Source organism: Calypte anna, chromosome 3, assembly GCF_003957555.1.
Source record: "Calypte anna isolate BGI_N300 chromosome 3, bCalAnn1_v1.p, whole genome shotgun sequence".
NCBI classification, from domain to species: Eukaryota; Metazoa; Chordata; class Aves; order Apodiformes; family Trochilidae; genus Calypte; species Calypte anna.
In genome coordinates this window covers 87,245,399-87,269,187 of record NC_044246.1, presented here as the reverse complement: position 1 = coordinate 87,269,187, position 23,789 = coordinate 87,245,399, and the positions used below count along the sequence as shown (strand labels likewise).

General features: G+C 35.8%; 1 protein-coding gene across 1 annotated transcript in view; it reads left to right on the top strand.

Moving 5' to 3' along the window:
• ADGRB3 (adhesion G protein-coupled receptor B3) overlaps positions 1 to 23,789 on the top strand; it is a 430,423-nt gene that overhangs the window by 381,257 nt on the left and 25,377 nt on the right. Inside the window, exons 20-26 of the mRNA XM_008502299.2 lie at positions 4,793 to 4,943; positions 5,502 to 5,571; positions 10,089 to 10,155; positions 12,298 to 12,383; positions 15,979 to 16,077; positions 16,434 to 16,605; positions 22,341 to 22,436. Coding sequence (XP_008500521.1) covers positions 4,793 to 4,943; positions 5,502 to 5,571; positions 10,089 to 10,155; positions 12,298 to 12,383; positions 15,979 to 16,077; positions 16,434 to 16,605; positions 22,341 to 22,436 — 741 coding nt within the window. The remainder of the gene's footprint in view (positions 1 to 4,792; positions 4,944 to 5,501; positions 5,572 to 10,088; positions 10,156 to 12,297; positions 12,384 to 15,978; positions 16,078 to 16,433; positions 16,606 to 22,340; positions 22,437 to 23,789) is intronic.

Here is a 23,789-nt window from a genome sequence, read left to right as displayed (position 1 = left end):
AAACCCAAATAACATTATTTTAGAACAATTTCTTCCACCCTAGTGCTATTTTCTATAAGGGTATAAGATTTCCTCAGTTCTTTCCTTGAACAAGAGATGTTAGCAATACTTGAGCATGGCAAAAGTACATGAGATTTTTAAAATGAAATCATGCCTTCAGAGCTTTATGTTGCCAGTAATATTAATGGTTCTGAAAGAGAAACCTAAAAGTCTATACCTATGAATTCTCAGACATTTAAGATACTAATAGATTCAAACATATTTGCAACTGATTATGGCCTTCCTTGCCATATTTGTTTGTTACTGAAAATCTGTTCCCCATCTGGAAAAATACTTCTGAGATGCAAGCTCTTGCTTCTTTGTCCCACAGCCTCTGTAAGTCCATATACTGTCCGTCTGCCATGGCAGTTTACCCTAGAAATTAGTATTTAATCAACTATTCAGTATTATCTGACCAGTATACTGTATATATAGTTTATACAGTTTATATAGTATAGTTTTTGCCAATCCTGAGACAAACCTGCTGTATTGTGCAAAGAAATTTCAAAACAAATTATAATTAAAGATTCAATAAAAGAATAATAAGAAGTATTTTCCTCTGTGAATTTATGCTTTTAATTTAAAAGGAAAAGACAGACTTTTGTAATTGAGGACTTGAGAGTCACAAAACCAAAATACGTGGTTTTGACACAGAATTATATTTCTGCATCCTTTCTATTCTCATTGTTTTGTTTGCTTCATTTATTCTTTATTGTGGCATTTAAGTGAGCTTCGCTTGTGTATTCAGTGCATGGTCAGAACTTCGTAAGAATGCAATTACCACCCATTTAATTTATCTCCTTAGGCTTATCTCCTCAGAGCTAAAACAAGGACAAGATTTTTTTAATCTCCAAGAGATTTTATTACTTAACCAATTTTCTACTGGTTTTCATTTGTGCTTCATGACATAATTCATCTGAGTGGATGAGCCCTATTCATTTTGCTATTACCAACTCAGCTGGTAAAGTTCATTTATTATGTTCTTTTTTCAGCAGCTTTGATTCTTGTTCTATTTATCAGAACCCAGAGACATACAAGTAGAGTGTTGAAAGAAAAATAATCTCTTTCAAGGCAAGAAGACAAGTCAGGTGTCCTTACCTAGCTCTCTTTTTCTTTGTGTATTCAAACTGCTATTAAAAAAACCCCAAACCAACCAACAACAATATCCTGTTAAATAGACACAAAAAACTAAATACTCAAAAATAATGATAAATTATTGTTTTGAGATTATATTTATGACCTACACTTTGTGTGTCATAAAAATGGATAAATGTTCTCTATATTGTCCATCATTATTACATTAAAATGTTAATCTTTAAAAAAGTACCTTTGAATTTTCACTGTTTTTTACATTTCTCAGCTGTTCTCCAGTACCTTTATTTGGAGTGGGTGTCTTACAAGAATGAATGGAAATAATTTGATAGCTGATGTGAGCTTTTGCTTTCAATCATATATTGTTTATTAAAAAAGGATTAATTGTCTTACTTAGATATTCGAGGCAGTTAAACACTTGAGGCTCAATTGTAGCTCGTGAAATTGTGCATTCTCAGGACAGAAAAGCTTCCTTCCCCCACTTGTAATTGGAATTAAATATGGGGAGCTAAGGGCAACTGCTCTTGAAGGAAGCTGAAGTTCAGTAACATAGCTGACATCATTTCAGAAGCTTGAAGAAATAGTGATTAAATCAGGTTGTTAAAACTCATTTTGCTGCAAGTTGGCAGGTGCTCAGCAAAGGTAATTAATTCACTGAGTTTTAATAAATTAGAATTAGAAACAAATAATATCTCCTCTTAAAGCATTGGGGAAGATGTGTACCATAAAGCATTGGTGCAGACAGGTTGACTGACACACACTGCGACTGTGCGTGATGAGCCACACACTCTGGTTCTGGTGATGCTGCTGAATGTGCAGCAAGGTGAGGGAAGGTGGTGGTTCCTTGGCAATGGAAAAGAGGAGAGGGAGAAAAGATTTTAAAAAGTCCATGACCATTTGGAGTAGTCCATATGCAGTAGAAAGAAAAAAATAGCAATAAAGTACTTACTAAAATTATGACTCCCTGACTAGAGATGCTCAATGCCCCACTTAATAGCAACCTTGGATGAAAATAAAATTTTGTTCCCATACTTCCTAGATACGAAATTTTTTCCAGGCATCATATCATTGACTTTTTTATCAAAAGGGAAGAATACAGAAGTACATAAAAGCCAGATTTCCAGAGGGCTGCTGGTTGACCATGCAGAGCCCATGGCTCTACCTGGGAGAGGGGACTTCTATTTGCCAGGATTGCTCCTCTGGCTGGGGAAGGAGGGAGCCTGTATTCACTTCAAGCATTGCCTGCACGATCCTGTCATCGTGATCCCACAGTGGTTGTTAGGTCAGGTTTTGAGCCTCATCTGCATCTTTCTGATGGCATGTGATGAAAATATGCTGTTATATCATTGACACAGACTTACCACCAGTGTTCATTAAAGAGCCCTGCTTGCCATTCCAAAGAGTTAGTTATAATCAGCAGTCATGTATTCCAGCTAGTGGACACATCATTTGTAATATAACTTGCTTCTGTATTCCCATTTTGTGATCAACATGATCATTAACATTTTCATCACATTTCTTTCTTCCCCAGAAGCCGTGCCCACATTTCTCTCAGATTATCATCATCTATCTTTCTTTCAGTACAGGGGATACATTATGAATTAAATCCTACAGTCTTTACTCAGTCAGCTGTAAGAGTTAGCAGTGTTTTCACTGAAAAGGTCTGGATTTATTTGTATTTGCATTATTTACAAGGGCAATACACATATTTTTTTCAGGGTAATACTATGTTTTGCCTATGCAGTTTCTTTCCAAAAGATTCTGTACTCTTCCTCAAAAGTAATTTTATTGTCAAATTCTTGTTCCAACCAAACATGCCAGCACACAAACATTGTTAGGAAAGCAAATTAAAGTTTCCTAGTGGGAATTTATAATCTATGAGCAATCTAGTAAAAGAAAGGACATTTCCTTATTTTCTATTGTATTTATTGTGTCTTTCACTACATTGCTTTTATTTTAAATAAGTATCTGTTTTTCATTTACAGAAAGTACTGCTATCAGGCAGGGCTTAAGAGGATAGATTTTATTAATCCACATACTTTAGGGACATGTAAATAAAAGAACCAATAGCAAAATCTAGGATAGAATAACTACTGCATTTTCTGGATCTGCTTTATTTTTTTCCAGTTTAGATTCTTTGCTTTTTAAAAACAAACAATAGTTGTTTCACATATAATTATATATTAACCTTTCCCACAGATTAAAGTAGACAATTTGACCCTGAAGTAGAAAGCATGGTGGTTGTCACATCTGCAAATTCATACTGGGAAATCATTAAGTTTTGGGTCTTCAAGTGCAAAACATCTTGCAAGTTAAGAAGTTGGTATCTGCTAATGCTAATATCAGCTCATACATGTTGTCAGCTGTGTATTTGAGATAACTACTGGAGTGAAGCAACATTTCAGATAATGTTTGGATTTCAGATAATAATATAGGAAAAGTAACGTCAGAAAATTCAAAACAAAGAACCTGAAGGTAATTAGGAATATAAAATGTACTAAAAAAAAATCCATGGTGTCATATGTATCTTATCCTTCACAAGGTTTTGTAGATACCAGCCTTCATTCAACAATATATGCAAGCATATATATTTACATATATATATGTATGTATGTATATTAGGAACTTGCATGTTTTCTCCCTAAATCATTTGCTGAACAAGGATTTTAGTAAAAAAAGTTACAACCTTGTATTACATGTGTGTAAGATAGATATTAGATGTGTATGCTATATATGGAAATAGAAATAATGTATTTATTTCCCAACTACAGTCTTGTATTGTTAATTGTGGGGGTGTGAAATACATTTTTTTCAGCCTTGGTATATTTTTGACAGAAATTGTGCAACGTATAAATTACTATAAGGATATTCTCAACATTACTGGTGTGGTTTTGGTTCTGGGATGCAATGCACACTGTGTTTTGTAGCCTGCAACTGGCATTTTAAGCAACACAGTAGGTAATCATTTATGCCAAGAAGTTCACGTACATAAGCTACATCTGAGGTTTAATTAAGGGATACAGTGGCAAAAGAAAGCCATTGCATGTGCTCAAAATGATTTTAAAATGAGAGATGACTGATACCCATAAAAACAATGTCCAGGGTAATTGCTAAGGTTACTTCAACCTCATTTAAAAGATCTCAGGCAGTATATTTCAATAGGTTAATGTTCTATATGATTGGAAAAAAAAAACAAACCAAAAATCAAACAAATCAAACAATTTATTGCCTAAGATTCAGATTTACATTAAGGATATTTCTGCATGGTAGGAAAGAAATTATAACTGGCAATTAGGAGATTTATATCCCCAAATTACCTTTATTCATCTCTGTGTGATTTGGTAATCAGTAACTTTGTAACTTGCTTACCACAAAGGCTTTCTGATGGTAAAAGTAAATCTGTAGACAAAAATCTGGTAGAATGACTTATTTTGTGTTCTTTGTCTCCAGTCAGCACACCTGATGTTTGGGAAAACAGTTAAAACCTCTTTTGCTTAATCTCCTTCAACATATCTATGTCTTTTTTTGGCCTCCTCATCAGAAAAGGGGATTTGATGCTAAGTATAAAGGTCAAGATGATAGAATATGACAAGACTTTGAATTGAAAAGAGAAATGAGTGTCCTTAAGTATTCAGCATGAGCTTCTCTTTGCTTCCTGCAGGGTATCTGCACCACAACCACCGCATTTTTACACTTCTTCTTCTTAGCTTCATTCTGTTGGGTTTTGACAGAAGCGTGGCAGTCATATATGGCTGTTACTGGAAAAATTAGGACACGGCTCATAAGGAAACGTTTCCTGTGCCTTGGATGGGGTAAGTCTATAAAATCCATTTTTTTTCAGAATCATTGGAATGAAACATTTAATGCAGCAAAAATGTCAAGAATATCATAATTTTCTTCACCAAACCTGGAAAGTAGTAGACAGTAGTAGACTAAAAAGAAAACTAGGCTAGGAGCCTTTCTGCTCAAGCACAAGTGATGGTAGTGTATATTTTAGCATTCTTTTATAAGAATGTTTTAAAAATATATTAGAAAATTTTCAGCAAAGTAAGGTAATATCAAGAAATCACAATAAAGCAAGAAAAATATTCACTGACTGTTCATGAATCCTCTTCCTAGATCATTTTAAGACCTGTAAAAATACCAGTACTTTAGATATTTCAAAGTCGTACACCGTGAGCAGAAAAACAGTGTTCTCCTCTGTGCCAGTGCATCATAAAAACAAATCCTGCAATAGCACTCTGCTCCATTAAATTATTCATTCCATGTAAAATAAGCCTTTTTGCATTAGCATGCCCTGTCAGTTTTTGTCCAGCACCGCAAAATTTTGCTCAGCATCTAATGCGTATTACTGGTTTGATCTTTTTCAGGTTTACCAGCATTAGTGGTTGCAATATCAATAGGCTTTACCAAGACAAAAGGATACGGAACAGCTCACTAGTAAGTCAATCTGAATGATAAATTATATTTTTAGTTAACAAGACTATCATACACATCAGGAATTATACAGGCACTACAGGTATCCATTCAAACTTGGAACTGCCCTAGGAGTCTGAGTGGTCCACAAAAAAACAAAGAGGAAGCCGTATGCCAGTCTTGGACTGAGCTCAGCAAAGCAACAGGGATTCTGGATTTTTTGTGAGGATCTAAAGCAGTAAGTCTTAGAAACACTGAGGATTATGTCCATTTAGATACCTAACTTTTATATACATTTACCAAAGAGAAGCATTACATGCTATACCTACATGTCTAAAACTGTATTGGCAAGAATCTCTTTGGCACCCAGGTTTCTGCCTGCCAGTTACCTCATCTTTAATGCCCCTGAGCTGCCTGAAGCCAAAGCCTTTCAGAAATCTCAAAATAGCTCTCCTATCCATCCCCTCTCTTGGTGGAGTGCCTGATCAAAACACATTTTCTGGACTGGCCTGTGCCTAAGAGGCAGTGAGGAAGAGACATGTGCTTTAATTACATTTACATTTTATTAATACAGGTCCTCTTTAGCTACTTGGTTGGTTCCAGTGTGTTTAGAACATTGGAAAATTTACTTTCTCAGTGAGGCTGCTCTTCAGTTGTCTCCTGATGAAGGAGCTTGGGCTGAGTCTCCCTTCTACCCACAGAGCTCTCCAACCACAAAGACATTATGTATCTGGGACTTCAGTCATCCTGTCTGGAACTCTTCTCATGTTGCCTAAGAAATTTAGTATGCATCTGGGCAGAAGGAGAGGAAATATAATTGTATAACCTGGTAATGAGGGCATTCATCAGAGATGAGGATGAGTTAGGTCAAGTCCTCACTTCAATTAATATTTATTTAGTCTCCTTAGCATCATCACTGAGTGAGATCAGAGACCCTGCCCTGTGTGCCTCACCATCTTGGCACACAGTGGAGGAGGCTTCACACCCTCACTCCAGCTCTGAGTGGGTGCAGATTCAAAAACAAGTCTCCTGAATACCATCTCTAACCACTGAGCTCTTTAGTTTTGAATTGTGACAATGAGTACCTTGCATTTTTTTTAATGAGGATTGGCTTACTTAACTGAAGTGCTTAATTTGCACTTTAAGCTGGCAACCATTAGTGAAACAATAATCTTAGCTTTTGAGAGTTCTGTTGAGGACCTGCTCTTCTAAAGTTTTTTTTCTAACCAATATGTGCCCACCTTGCTGGCTTTTTCATTATTTCATCCTTGAACAAGGTCTGGAGAATCACTTAGGCTCTGTCCCCTGCAGGATCAATCCCATTGCATTTACTGAAATTATTCACGTGTGACTACTTGCTTTAGTTACTGTTGCTTCTTGCTTCCTTCCCAGCCTGAATACATTTTAAAAGAAGATATAGTGAAATATTCAGACAAAGCCACAAATAATTCATTAAGGGTAACCTGGAAAGCAAAAAAGAGGAGGTGCCTTTACATGGAACAACTCTTCTCCCAGGACCCCAAACCATCTGACCCAGTACTGTGGGACAAAAACACAACAGGAGGTGTAGGAGGGACAAGCAGAAACATAATGCAGCTTTCTGATTTTCTTTGCAAATAAATTTTCTTGGCATTTCATATCAGAATGAGATAAGGAAAAGAGGGAATGCAGGGAATGGGGTTTCCTCCTCCATTAGCAGATGATGTGCTGTCTCAATCTAGAAGCCAGAAAAGAATTGTGGCCTGTAACAACCACAGGGCTGTGTGAAAGCAAAACTCCTGTTCTGCTCCTCCGTCCATAATAAAGTACTTGTGGAAGTTTTTTTTAATTGCTTACACTATATTTGTCCTGCTTGGCTGGAATCAGTTACACACAGGCAGCCATCAGAAATGTGTCCCATTGCAAGCTATTCTTGGTCTGTAAGATGCTATTTTTGAAAATTACATTTACAAATGGAAAAAATTAAAAAACAAAATGTGAAGGAAGTGATTCCAGTCCCTTAGTCACACACAGGAAGAGATTGATGGAAAAGGAGAAAGCCCAAGGATCTTTGAAGCAGATCTCAGTTTTATGCAGTAAAAATGAGTGATGAGGGTAGCTTGAGCTGTTCACACTCAAACTAGTTCTGTCATCAACCATCTCTGACCCCGTTTTTGTTTCAGCACTAATTATTAGAGAGTTACAGTAGTGTATATTTAAACATATAAAAACTATTTCACACACTTTTACTGATACAGCTACAGATTTCCTAAAAATAATTACAAAAACACAGTGACAAGTTTTTTAGATATTTCAAAATATCTGAAAAAAAATTGTGTGTCTGAAATCAATCACTGCTATTTCTGTGAGTCTAATGAATACTGTTGCTACCTCTCTTCAGACAGTCAGAGCTGTGACAGCACCACTATGACAAGTTGTAGTTAATAAATCTGCATGACCTACTCATGTTTACAGGCAGTGCTGTATATTAATGGGCAATGCAGATAATTTTCAGGAGTTCATTATATCACCAAAACCTAAATATCTGTCATAGTCAAGTTCTACTAAGAGAAGGAACCATTCTCCTGTTAGTTGCATCAAGCAACTAACAAAATCTACAGAGACAGGAGAAAGTCTACAGCTTTCATAGATACTTCATCAGTCAGCAGAATTTTATGAACATGTAACATGGCCCCATAAAACCACCTGTTCTTAATTCTAGTTGATTTATATGGCTTTCTGATATGTGAGGATCGGGGAGAAAGGAGACAGAATAGGAGAATGAAATAAAAACAATAAAGTGTAGAAAAAAGCTATCAGAGAAAAAAGAGAGAATGCAAGACAGCAAGAAAGAAAGAAAAGAAAAAAATATGAAAAAATAATTTTAAATTGACAGCAGTTGCCTTGTGGTATAAGAAGACACCTAAAAATCTGTCTTCAGAAAGTCTAACAGAAAATCACAGAATCAAACAATGGTTTGGGTTGGAAGAGACCTTAAAAGCCATCCAGTTCCAACCCCCCTGCATGGACTGGGACACCTTCCACTAGACAAGGTTGCCCAAAGCCCCATCCAACCTGGCCTTGGAACACTTCCAGGGAGGGGGCAGCCACAACTTCCTTGGGCAACCTGTGTCTCACCACCCTCAAATGTTTGGGAACAAATGTATTTCAACTCACGGGCTGGCAGATACTCTGAAATAATCATATCACACACTACTGGAAGTCCAGATTGTAGAAAATTTAGATTGTATAAAGAAAAGGGAGTAACCTCTACATTTTTTTCCATCTCTGTGTATAAATCCAACTCACTCTTTTAAACAGCCTTTTTACATGATTCCATTGGAGAGAGACAGAAAAATTCTCCCTTGGTTATAAATATTTTGTGATGCTAAAATGTATTATTATTGTTATTGTTTACATTTTTTAAAGCAAGGCAGATATTAATTACTTTCATAAATTTATCATGCCAAAATTCAGCACACTGACACAGCTGGTTTCATGTGCTAAGTTTTATATGGCATCATTGCAATGGGAAACACTTATTCTTTGCAGTTGAGAATTCCATCTCTAACAGGCCTTTAATATTATGATGTCCCTGCATTTACTTAGTTTTCAGATATACAGAAACAGTACTGGAAAATAAAGTAGATTTGTATGTTTCTGATGTGAATGTTTCTGGATGTAAGATCCAAGATCCAAGTAAAGTATTTGAATGTGTATACTTGAGTTTTCTATGTAGGTGTGCTCATGCATTGAAATAAACATGCAGATATTTGAATGCGTAATCACGGGGGAAATGGCACAGCTGCATTTATTTCAATGTGTGAAGCTCCTGATCGTTTGCAAATATGGTGTATCAAATATTTAGAATCTGATTCTGTAAGTGCTCTCTGTTTGGGAATTTGATGCTTTTCAGAAAAGGCCCTTGTGAAGTATGACAAACTCTACTAACTTATTAGCTCATGAGAAAATAGTTTTCACTGCTTTAAAATATACATCTAAATTGTTTGCAAAGTATTCTGGACAGCACAGAACAATTTGACCGTGTACGATTTTTCTTTAATGGGAATAATGTCTGCAAGATCTAGTCCTAATTGCAATTACTAAATGACATGAGAAGATATGTATAAGCCTGTTTTTTTCTGAAGTTCTACATTATAGGTACTCGACCTTTCACTGTTTTAAGTATAGAACTGACAGACATTGTGAACTAGAAATTATTCTAAGATACCTACCTGGCAAGCCCTGTTCAATTAACTAATCATAAATAGTATGGAAGATTCATTGAAGATTTTGAAACTTTTTTTAGACTGTGCTCATAGCACATTTTAGTAATTTCAGTATATGTATAATTCACATTAATAATTGGGAACGGAAATAACTTCCATCTCTCTGTATAAACATATCAACAAGGCAATTCTTGTGTGTGCATATGAATCTCCACATGTAGAACTAAACATAAACCAGAAAAATCTCGTATCACAGTAATTAGTAATGCTTTCTTGACAATACATTATACTTATTTTTAATTTGTGTTAGTTCTTCTCTAATGTTCTTTCCAGCTGCTGGCTGTCTCTTGAAGGAGGGCTACTCTATGCTTTCGTTGGACCTGCAGCGGCTGTTGTCTTGGTAAACATTAATACAATTTCCAGTATTTTCATATGAAATGATGTAATATACTATTTCAATTATAAAGGCTTATCTATACAGTAATTTTAATTTACCGAATTGCATTTTTCTGTAAATCCTGATCTCAGTATTGGTTAGCTTATTTTGAATGAGTTATTTTGAATGAGTGATTTATTTAATTGTATAACTTCTTTACATCTGTTATCTCCGTGTTTACACAGTAAGCTGTGACAGAATAATGTACTGTTTGGTGGCACAGAAAACTTGTCACAGGTATCACTGAGTTATTATCAATAGCATCTAAGCAATTGTCACTGCCTTCTGAAGTTCAGTGACAGCCTTGACAGATTGTTCCTTGGCAGTGCATCGCCGTGCAAAAGCAAAAGCAGCCAGAGGAGTGGAAACAGCCAGCAAGTTCTCCATGGCTACTGCTTTTGAAGGCAAACAAAAAAGTCATCATAGCTGGGAAATGATACCAATTTGTTTATTAATTCTCCACATCTCAGGAAATGCAGTGAGGTGTAGGATTTACTTTTCCTAATTGTAGACAACTGCAGTATAAACTTCTGCATCTAAGCTTGTTATCCCAACTATATTTCATTGTCAGTGGTGAAAAATTGGCACTTTCAAGGCTTAAACTATCAGAAGTACTTCAGATGTCTACCTTAGGATAAGCTGAATTGCACTCTACATGTGCCATCAGCTGTCAGTCATCTGCTCTGGAGGACAATAATTTCTTTGGTATTTCTTCCTTACAGATTTTGAATATGATTCTTTCTCCTCCACCAATTTGATGCTAGGATAGCTCGATCAACATGGTTATTTTTTATTTTCCCTTGCAAAAGGGAATTGGTCTTAATAGTCATCAAAGATACAACCATTTAGCTACAGATATTTTCCTGAAATGGATGTTTACTACTCCCATAGTGTTTGTCTCATCATTCCCTGGAGTCAAGCCAGGATCCTTTTGTACAGCTCATAGTCACTGTCATGATAGAGGAGCCAAGGATGTTTACAAAAAGCCAGTCATAATTTTCACATGGAACTGTATGTTCTCTGTAGTTGGCAAGCTTTGTTCCAAGATGTTTGAAGTTCAGTCCTGCCATTAGCTGGTAGCTGTGGAAGGAGCCGTTCCATGCAGCCACTTAAGCCTAAGTGTATGAAGCAGAAGAATTATGTCACATCAGCTGAAAAATGTAAATGCTGAAAATAAAGTGATAATAAGAAAAGCTGGAAAAAAGTTGGCAGAACAGATTGGCAACAGTTAGGTATATTGGCACAGATCTTGAAAAATCTGTTTGAAAGGAAGAAAGGATTACAATTTTCTAAGAAAAAAACGAACATTTATTTAATAGATTCAAGTCTTGGTATTACCTCTTTGCAGGACCACATCGAGACAGGTTCATAGAGTTCAATTCAATAATACAGATGGATAATAACAGTCATTAAGTTGTCCATTAAATGCCATTAGTATGTCCATTGAGTGCCAATGTCTGACTGCTGAAACACTTGAAATTTTTTTTAGGTCAGGTCTTCAACCCATGCATGTGATCATAACACCATTTACTCTAATGAAGCTAAACAGGCTCAGCCAAGGCATTCATCTGGCCCACAGAAAAAGGAAACTGCAGTCAAACAAGGCTCAAGGCTGGCATTTGGTGAATGACATAGACAGTGACTAATGTGCAGGAGGATATGGAAAACCACAGGCTGGTTCTGCATAAGTGGGAACACCCACACGGGCCGTAAATGCTTAAAAAGGAACACGATTACGGTCATTATGTACTCTGCCTGGCTCCTCTCTGCAGGCACGGCTCAGATGCAGCACTTTTCCTGGAACAGGATATATCATTGCAGTTAGAACTGAGGTGATATTAAAGGGATATTGCTCAAGCTTCTGGCCAGGAGGGTTAATTCATATAAAATGCTTCCAGGCATAATTCAAGATTCAAAAATAAGCCTGTTGCAAAGTGCATAATTTTATCCAATTCGGTGGTTTCAGGGACAGTCTTACAGAATTTCCGATAGAATACTCACAAATGTAACATTTTGAAGGCCTGTAAGAGCCTTTTTCTGAAATAGCAGGATAAAGTATTTTCTTTCAGGCACTGAAAGATCAACTGTTTCTTTTCTGTTTGACAGGTCAACATGGTGATTGGCATTTTGGTATTTAATAAACTTGTTTCCAGAGATGGAATCCTAGATAAAAAGCTCAAACACAGAGCAGGGTAAGCAAGAATTGGGTTATTTTAAGGCATTGTATCACCAATTTTCAATTACAGATACTCACCAAAAATGTGTTTGATTGAGCTTTGAAGTTTTATATCAGTGTAACTGTGTCTTAACAGATTCCATTCATCTCATTATCCTGAGGGAATGCGACTAAACATAATAAAACACAAGTACAATAGTATTAAGTTAATAATACTGAGAATTAAAAAAACCTGAGTGGAGGTTTAGGCAGAATGTCACATATGTAGAGTTGCTGTAGTTAGGAAAACTGTTTTATGTGTTTACTAAAGGATGTGATTATTTTTGTCTGTCTGTCAACTTTAATTACTGTGGCATGAAATATTACTGATTTGTGTAAATTGTTATAAAATATACTTTACTGCCATTCTATGTGAAGAATTTGCCTTTTTTTCTTACATCCATATCTACATAGATATAGGTTCTAAATTAGTATATCATAATTTCAAACTAAAAAAATATATTTTAAAAGAAAAAAGAAAAAAAGGCAAAGGGTTATTGATTATTTAATTGCATTTACATTAAAATTTTGTTATCACAAAAAGAAAGGATTATGGTGATATCAGAAAATTTTTCAGTGGATGACAAAAAATCTAGATTCATTCAGTATTGGAGAAATATATTCCACAAGTGAATTCTCACCTTCATAATACTTATGAAAGTATGTTTAAACTTTGCATAATTGTTTTTTACAGGTACATGTTCTAATATAGTCTCTGGGTACATCTTGTAGTTAACACCACCAGTATCTGCATTTCTAGAAACGATAATCAATTATGGTTTTCTTTTACTGTGTACTACTGCTATGTTGAAGTTTATCACAGCTTCACTTTGAATTATTTTACCAATACACTAACAGCAGCCTTCCTAATAAGTTCAATTCATTGGTTAAGGAGAAATCTGTGATAAATACTTCAGCTGGTGTGATTTGCATTTAATATTAATTAAATTAAATCTTTCTGATTTTAAGCTTTTTTGCCATTATTCTGACAAATATGCACCAAAAGCTTTGATTTCTTTTTTTCTCTTTCCTCTTTTTTCAAAAGAAAGTATTAATTTCTTAAGCTTAATTTTGTCTACATTGCTCCACTAACACTCCTAATTGTAGAACACTGATAAAATCTAGAATATTATAAAACTAGTCAAATTATTACAAAAATAGTAACAACTTAGTACTCACCAATTCAAATTCACATCTGTAGAGAAACAAGATAAACCAGGTGCCTCGAGTTGCCAAAGAGTGGGTGTGAGTCCACCTGTGCCTGATTAGGACAGGCCCCTATTGGGCATGAGCAAGACCAGGGGGCCAAGAAAGGTGGGACACACACCCATGCAGAGTAGAGCTCACTGTGGTGTGAGGCATGTGAGAGGCCAGCAGCTCGTTGAGCCCCAGGAGCAAGAAAGGCTCTTCCCGCTACCTCTGGTGGAGAATGTGGGCAACTTGAAAGAAGAACGACTCAAGGCACCTGGTTTATCTTGTTTCTCTACACACATCTACTCCAGTTCCAGTGATTTAAGGAGCAGGAGCAGCCATGGGTTTGGCTTTTTGCATTCTCTAAGGATATCCAAGACCAGATTTAACTGCATGGTTTTTTTTCAGCTACTCAGTTGTTGGCTATAGAAATTTACTTGTTTGTAGCATACTTTTTTAATGAAATTTGCTTTCTAACAGTGCACAATTTAGTAAAGATGTATTTTATTTTAAATTAACTGGTAAAAAACCTAGAAATTACTCATCAGAAACAATCTAGCTCTTCTGGGAAAGCATGTAGTTTCCCTACACTAGAAACTATCCTATGTTTTCTGATAGTATTAGAAGGTGGCTTGGCAACAGCATTCCCTGATACTACTTGGCAAGTCAAGGGTCTTGAATCATTCTTTGAGGCATAAAAACTGTTGCAGTATTTGATCTCCAGCAGAAAGGGGATTGTCATTTCTCAGATACCTTTTGCCAGCCATGCTCTGAAAGGCAATATCATTAATTCTGGCAAACATTTTCTCCTGTCAAAAGTTCAACCAAAAGTTCAGTTGTAGAAATCATTTATTTAGGATTTAAACCACTGAATGGGGTTAAAATATGTACTAACTCCATATGGTTTTTCTCTCCTTTATAAGCATATGGGAAATCAGCAAGTGTCTTGATGGATATCAAGCATTTTCCTCACCAAAGGGGTAACACACATAAATTCTCAGCCAGAAAATTGCATTTGGTCTAGATATACACAATGTTATGTTATTTGGAAGATTTAGAACCGATTCATATAGGTTAAAAGAATAATGCATTCTGATAATCTTAAAGTCTTGCCAGGCAAACACAGAAAGTATTTCCCAACCTTATGTTAAGCTTACCCAAGGCATTTTTCTAGTTCATTCATTTATTTAGACCTTTAACTGGTATAAAGGGATGTGGATTCAGTGAGTTCTTTTCACGTCCCACAATAATTGTGTACAAGGTAATGATTCTCACTGTATTTTTATGGGGAAAAGTCCATTTTTATGGAAAATATAGTGCATGCTTTGAATGAAAAGTCATAATTTGGTTTATTAAAATGGAAACCACTGGAGTTCAATGTTGTTTTGGGCAGTATGTTAAAAAACTTGTGAATGACAGATTTCACAACAAAAAGGAGTTCCATTGGTTAAAATAACTGGGAAAAAAACCCTGAAATGTTTCCTATCTTCATGTTCTTAACCACTTTCCAGCTGGAAATAGGTAAAGCACCCATCCTGTTTCCTCTCAGTCAGGTATTTATTCCTGGTTCTGATAGCAGAAAGAGAAGGAATGTCAAGAGTCTTTATTTAGTTGACTCAGGAAGTTGAATGCATGCTGTTTATAAAAGAAAATTTAAATTCCAGCTTTTGCCCTTTAACTCTTCTGACAGGTGCTGAGGTACAATTGTCCATACAAAATGCTTTGAGCTTAATGCTTGTGTACTGTGTTTTATTAAAATGCAAAGCAGGTCATCCTCTTTTAGTACTGACTGATATTTATTTCATCAGATACCATGCATTTCAAGCCCTATATTCAGACCTCTGCATATGAATAAAACCACTCCAGATGTTAGTAGGCTTTTTAGATCACCAGTACCGATCTGACTACACAGTATGCCAATACCAATCTGATGCTTAAATACCTATTAATGTTGTGCAATTAGAAATACTTCATACTCCTCCTTTAAGTGTCTTTTACCCTTTCTCAAGCAATTCTGGATACAAGAGTCATTTAACAGGTCTGAATAGAGGGATTTCACTTTGTGTGTCTATCCTAGCACGTGCTTATGTTTACTTCAGTGTACTGAGCAGTTTTAATCACTGGATATTTGGGGCCTTTTTTAGCTTAAATGGAAGAACTGGAGTCTGCATGAAATAAAGCCCCAAAGCATTAACATTTAAAGCTAACAACCATGTAAAGTACAAAGTACAGTATTGCAACAACTTCGAGCATTCATCCTGAAATAAGTCTACTTACTTTTTCTGCATGACATCATATTTAAAAGCTAAATTTCAGTAGCAACGTTTTTTGGTGACAATTCAATATTTTGTTCTTTTTGTGGGTGTTCTGTTTGTTTGCAGTCAGATGAGTGAGCCTCATAGCGGTTTGACGCTCAAATGTGCCAAGTGTGGAGTAGTTTCAACAACAGCTTTGTCAGCCACCACCGCCAGTAATGCCATGTTAGTCCTGATCATTTACATCTTCTTGTTACAAATCTTATACAGTGCATGTGAGACAATAGTTTGATGATGACAACTGTGTTTGCTAACACTGTATAGAGTGCTGAGCACATTTAAATACTTTTTAACCAAAAAAAAAAAATTTTAAAAAAATATTGCAACTGTGTTTATTAACTGAATACAGGATATTCTCTAGAACATACAGTACCAACAGTGTTATATTCTTGTCTGTGATTTTCAAGTTAACTTGATAAAGTGCCATCTTTAAATATATGTTTTATTTTAATAGTGAATTTTTAATCATTTTTTTACAACATTACAATGCTGCTTTTCTCTTTTTTTTTTTTTTTCAATAGGGCATCCCTTTGGAGTTCCTGTGTGGTGTTGCCACTTTTAGCCCTGACTTGGATGTCTGCAGTTCTGGCCATGACAGACAAAAGATCAATATTATTTCAGATACTTTTTGCAGTATTTGATTCATTACAAGGCTTTGTTATTGTCATGGTCCATTGTATTCTCCGAAGGGAGGTGAGGAATGGCTTCCCAATTTTCTGAAGGGCTGTGCTCCTGTTAATCTCTCAACTGCTCTTTAATGTTACATACAGCTTGTGCAGCAGGAATATATTTCATAGAAAGAGAAAGGTGTTTTATGGCGAGGTGTAGAGGAACAAGGGAAAGAGAGAATGAGAAAATCAGTTAATTCCCAGTGCAGAATATCAGTTTCAGTATAAAACTATACCCACAGTTTTATATGATTAAAGATAGTCTAAAAAAACTAAACTGGTTTAGTTTAAGTGTTAGGGTTTTACAGTATTGTGGGTATTGGGAAATGCTAACATAAATGGCCTTTTCCTGAGGACAAAAAGAAATAGATATTTTCAGTCTCTAGAACTGATTCAAGCACAAAATTATTTCAGCTTATTCTGTCCCTGAAAGAGGACACAAGGACAGGACATGAAGTGTTATGTTGGTGAATGTACCCTTTTAGTTCTACAAACTCAGGTGCATACTTAAGGTAATGTACTAAGTTATGGGGACAGTGAGGATGAAGACAGATGAGTGCTTTGTGAACAGCAAGGAAAAGCCAATACCCCAGCTTGCCCTTCACAGCTTAGTGCTACCCACTGCAGAATTCATCACCACTGAAATCGGATGTCAAAGTCACCACACACTTGCTCTTTAACCTGGCTCTGGTGACAGCTTACCTAACCTACTTAACCTGCTAACTAACACTGCATTTTTACTGAGATAGACTTAAGAGCAGTAACACAAAAGCTTTGCTGGCAGACTTGTGGCATTGAAACCATCAAAAATGAGCAGGGGGGTCTGGACTGGAGAGCGATTGGATGATACACTGGCATACCTAGGCATTAGCCATTTATCAGCTTCAGAATATTTACCATAGCAAAAAAACCAAATTACACATCCTAGCATGATAGCATGATTGGCAAGAGTTACTGCAAACACTTTAGGACTGAAAAACCAGGAGGATGTTTCAATAAAGGTTTAATGTCAATGCTGAGTGAGGAATCTCACACAAGTCATTTCCCTTTTCACAATTCACACCAATGCTTTTTGAATTCTCAGAGGCTTGGTGCTGTTACTGCTTCCCTGGGAAGCCTCTTCCTGTAACTGACCATCCTTGCAATGAAGAACCTTTATTTGATGTGCACCATGAGCTGCCTGTGATGCACCTTCATTGCTTTGTGTCCTAATTCTGTTTCCTCATGTCCTTTGTGAGGATAAAGAGAAGATGCAACACATAACCGTCTATCAGTTATTGATTTCATAAAAAAAACCGAAACACACACAAACCCCCCCCCCCCCCCCCAAACCCAAAACAGAACTAAATCTATTAGAAATTATAAAAGTAACAGCATGGCACTGATTAAATTAAAAAAGAAAAAGAAAAAAATCAGACATTTACTCATTACATTATTATTACATTACTCAGTGCAGTAATACTGAAGTTAATTTGGAAAAAAAATAATGTGACTGCTTAAGATGAAATTGAATCAACATCTTCCCACAAAGCCCCAATCCCAGACAGGTTCCCTGCTCTAATCATAGCTATTTGCTGCAAATGGCTCATTCCCAGGGAATGCTTCAATACTGATGAACATATTGTGGAAGCATTCTTGTCTGACCATACTTACAGGTAGGACTGTGGTGACAGAGGTGGACTTAGTTCTTCTATAAGTAAACTAATTTTTCAAAATTGTAAGGTCTCTTAAGTTGAAGCACTTTTAACTCATTTGTTCAAGTAGTACCCCAAAATATCTGATTATAAAGTTTATACAGGAATTTAGAATCTGAAGTAATTATGTGTAGCCTGTCAGCTAGTTATGGTTTATTTTATTTGCTGCTTTTTTTTAGCAAATCGTATATACATATCTAACTGCAAAGAATCATTACTTTATTTAACCACTTAAAGGTTTTGTTGCCACAAGCCAGTTTTGGCAGTTACACCCCCTGGTCCTAAGACTGAAATTCTAGAAGAAAACATTTGATAAAACAGATAATCAATCTACCTACCTGGCATTTGACAAAAATTACATCATGAGAAAATTTCCCATTGAGGCACAAAAAGAACCTCAGTCTGATAAGGTTGTCCCTTATCAAAAAGGGGAAGGATTTCTTTCTTCAGTCATTACAACTTTGGCAGAAGTAAGTGTACAGAGATGACATTCACTAATAAGTTGATTATATCCAGTCAAGATGATGATAGTGCTGGCAGTGGATGCCAAAGAAGCTTAGGCATATTGCTGCTTGAACTTTATTTGACAGAACACATTAAGTCTTCCTTAGTCCTCCAGATTTAAATTGCTAACTGGGTAAAACACTTGAAGAAATGATTAAGGTAATTTTTTCATATGGGAAAAGGAAATTACTAGGAAGTTCTTCAGGAACAGCAAAGTAGAAGTTGATGCACTTGAAACAATTTTTGTTTCCAAAATGCGTATGGTCTGCACTTACATGAAACAGTTTGTAGCAGTGAAGATGTTGTTTACTGCAACAAGTTCCTACACAGAGAGAGACACAACTCCACTAAGTTATATTCCAGTCTGTCCCTCAGGAGTCTGGCTTTCTAGCTCCAGAGACCCTTAGGTGAACACAAGCTATAGTGGCCATTACAAACAGTGTGACATCTTTGAGTTGCACAGGGTACCTCCCCAGCTTGAAGAACAGTCTGCTACTTTCTGTTGACTGCAAGAGCATTTTACTCTGCCAGTGCCTGTCAGGGAAATCCTGCCAACATATTTGTCATTCTTGATGACAGCTACAAAGCTATCTCCTCTATAGCCTATAGGATTGATCTAATATTTATAGCATCCAAGCACAGGCAAAACAATAATTCTTACTGTCAGGAAAAAAAAAATATGGGGTGGAATATATAACCATAAAATTCAAACACAAAAGAGGACAGCCCCGCTTTACTATGCCTGTATTGTTATATTACAGGAAGATGCAGACTTTTTCTATTACATACATATAAACCTTCTGGTGTTCCTTTTAATTTTATTAATATAAACTTAATTGATGGAAACATTTCAACAGGCTCTAGTATGTCTAGAGAGTATGTGTAAAGATAATGTGTGACAAGGGCTGCATTAAGAAGCTAGGGATGTTCAATGAGTAAGACATACAACTAGAAGAGAACTAAGGTATTTGCTGTGCCCATTTTTGCCCTCCATCAATTCAGAGCCTTTTGAAAAGACAATAAATCTTCCTGTAATTCAGTTTCCAAGATAAATTTAAAAATTCCAAAGCATGATATCTGTTATAGAGCATTTGGAAATTAGGAAAGAAAAATGCAAAGGGTTAGCTATTATTTCCTTATGTTGCCTTCTTAGCCCAGAAAGCACCGTAATTTTTTTCACTGCCTGACCTGCTTGAACACAAGATGCTCTAAGGCTAATTTGAATCACACCAAGTACCTCCTGTTTATGCTGGTGATGGGAGGAACCCATATGTATTTTCTTCTTTTGCTGTGCTCTGCTGACTAAAGAGCATTTGGGCAAAATGCATCACTGGTGTTTAAAACCCGCATTTCTGTATTGCAGGAGAAAAATAAAGTGCATCAGTAGAGAGAGGGTAAATTACAAAGCTTGAAGTTGGTTACTGTTGCCAAGGAAACCACTTCCCTGGTATCTGCACGTTCATCACATCTGTGTCTCTTGCTCTGCCTGGCTCTAAGAAAATCTTGTAACTTGATGTTTGGGGGGGGGCGGGGAACAAGATTATGTTTGAAAGTAAAATGTAAAGACAGCACAGTATTTACGTACTCAACAAATTTCAACAAGCGGTTTAGAAAAATAAGTATTTACAAAGTTTAGCTCATGTGAGGACACCTGGAAGTTGCAACATATGTCACTGTGATGGGTGCAGTTACATTTGGCATTCTGTTATTCATGGTCAAATCATATCCTATGTGCACTTCAGAAGCACTGTAAGAATCATGCACATTTAGGAGGAGCCTAATATTAAGATTCAGTGTTTAAATATAGTAAGTAGTGAAAATAGGACACAAGATTCTTGAGATCCCTGGAGCTATCTGAACTGGAGAAGCTTCATGAATGTAAAGTCTTAAAAATCAGGATCTCACTGCAGTGTGAGAGATCACACAGCATGTTCTGAAGTAATCATGCTTTGGGGTCAAAGGTTTGAGATGAGAGTCAGAACAGATGGAAATGCTTTGGAGAGAGGGATTTTTAATTTTATTGTCAAATAACTGTGCCAGTGCCTCTCCAAGAACATAAAACTCTGAAGTGTGATTCTTCAGCACTGATAAAGTGAGAGAAGAACTGGATTAAGTTCTCAACAACCAGCAGATGCTGCATTAAATTAACGTCAAACACGCAGGAAAGCAGAGCAAGCATAGTGTTTAAATCAGAATCTGGGGCAGAATACAGTTCAGCCACACTGTACATTACCCTACTACATGTGGGAAGTCTTGGTGTTTTGAAATAAACCGAAGCCTTCCTACTTTATATCAGTGTTCTTGTTGCTCTGTATTAATCTTCTTCCACCTGCAGCAGTCACTTATTAAGACTGCAGAGCACTTTGACTCATTTAAGGTTTGACAACTTTAAAATAATGCTTCCTAATTAACAAAATAAATATTTTTTCCTATTTCATTTTCCCTTTTGTGAAGGCTCTTAAACAGCTTGCAGTATATTATGATGTATTAAAATGTGGCAGCTTTTCACCAGCAATAATTAATGAATTATCCTCTTCTGCTGATCACAAAATGTCCATGAGCAGAATATAATTTTCTTCCTTTTAATTAAGACACTGATGAATTTCAACATATTGCAAGTGGAAGATAGATTTTTGTAGGCATTTCATTGAGAATATTTTCCTATTTTAACAAGAAATTATACTAGTTTGTTTTGATTGGAAGTCACCCAACTAGGTTCCTGTTTTCCATGTTATATCTTGCAGTTGGGTTGCCAATATAGATACTTGCATTTCTGGATCCAGAATTCACATTTTGAAACTTTTCATTCTGAAAGTCACCTTGCTGTCTTTACTGAGCTGTGTGTGAGAAGGCAGCAAAATGTGTTTGCATTTTACTGACAGCAAACAGGAACTGGATTTTTCTCTTGAATGTGGCTCTTTGTTTAACCAGATAGTTCTGACAAAAGTCCTGCCTTGTAATATTTCTTTTGACACACATTCTGTCCATAATCAAAGTAAAAAATAGCCTTTCCTGATGAAAAGATGATCCCTCAAATATTCTTGTGTTTTAGGTATAAGTCTTCAAATTTACTTCATGGACATCTTAGGAAACAGTAATTTCTGAGGAGCAACTGTTAAGAGATGTTTTCCAAGTATCTTACATTTGTCAAGCAGCAAATATATCTTATTTTGCAGTGGTTAATAGCATATCTATTAATCACCACATCAGAGCTGTACAAAACTGAATGAGAAGACAATACTAACTAATTAGCTGAATATTAACACCAAGACAGATTTGGTTTGAGTAGTAGATAACCACTGACTACTAGTTAACTAGTTAACTTTGTCCATAGGCAAATCTATTTGTGAGTTCTTGGTGTGACAGACTGACAGACTTCGCAGCAACTACAAAACGTAGCAAACATATGAAGTGGCAGAAATAAGCATTTATGTTTGCTCGTTCTAATTAAGTATACTAAACAGAAGTCCTGCATTATATTCCACACAGTTTAATTTAATCTTTTGTAGGAGTGGAGGATGTGATGTTGTACAAAAATCAGTATAAGATATTGTTTTCACAGGTTCAAGATGCATTCAGATGTCGACTGAGAAACTGCCAAGACCCAATCAATGCAGATTCCTCAAGTTCTTTTCCTAATGGACATGCTCAGATCATGGTTAGCTTCATTTTTTTTTCTTTGACTCTTAATTTAGTGTTTATAAATAAAACCAAAAAAAACCCCCAAAAAAAGCAAACCATAACCCCACTTACAGTAATATACATGGCAAGTATGCACAGCTGAACTATAACATCAATTTTAGACATATCTATTTAGGTGATTATCTACTTGCTTAAACATCTTAGCAAGATTTAAATTATTGGTGTGATCATTTAAGGGAATACAATGAATTAGTATCCTCCACCAGTCTTCTTTATGGCAAAAAAATTCTTCACTGAGAAAGTAATCTATTTATATATCACAACTTTTCCTACTGATGGTATAAAGAGCACTGGTAGATTTGAGAGCCTTCCCTTCATGAGGTATCAAATATGTTGGTTTCATAATAATCCAGAGAAGGAGGAAAAGCTAAAGATTCTAGAGAAGGAATCTATTTAGTGGCCTGAATTAAGAAGACAGTGAATGGCTTAGTATGACAGTTTGGATTTACTAATACAGTTAGGTAGTATATTAAGACAATATACTGGTCCCTTTTTCTGTCCTTTTCAATGACAGTTTGTCATTGATTATAATGGGGACTGGATCAGGCCCTAATAATGTGAGGCTCAGTAAGAAAATACCCTTCAAAAAAAATGAATCAAAAAATAATCCGAAGTTTGGACTCCTCAAACAAAAAGGAGGTCAGTTTTATTAAACATTTTTCATGTTATAACTTTTTGTGGAATAAAAACATAATTTAGTATTACTTGAATTCTGTAACAGGATAAATAGTTTTGCTTACCTGGGAAAAGTTTTCAGATGTTAAAATTCATTCTTAACTCTCACAATTTGTTACAGCCCAATGAAATAAAAGCTGTTTTCAGAGAGTACAAAGTTTATGTGATTACATTAGTAGTAAGGATGGACAGACTCTTATATGACAAATAACCACTTCATAACAAATTCATGACATTTCAGACAGGGCAGAGTAACTGGATTATGCTTATTCACAGTAATTTGTATTGCAGAGTATTTTCCATAGTTCTGATTATAAAATTACTATTAAAATCTTCCTTAAAGATGATCTTTCCATGAGATGCAGAAGTAACTCTTCCATATACATATAAAAACTATACACTGTATCATTTTATTAAAATTATATACTCTATTTCCACCTATTTTGTTTTATTTTTTCTGGTCAGGCAGCATACTTTGAAAACCACCTAGTTATATTTTAGGAAACTTTGTAAAGCTCTGCTGTTGTAAAACAATACACTTCACCTTCTCAGCAACAAGAAACCACTTTTAAGAGACTGTGGCTCTGTAAGTAGGACATTTTCCTAGCTGGCAAAAAGTTGTGGTTTAATTTTC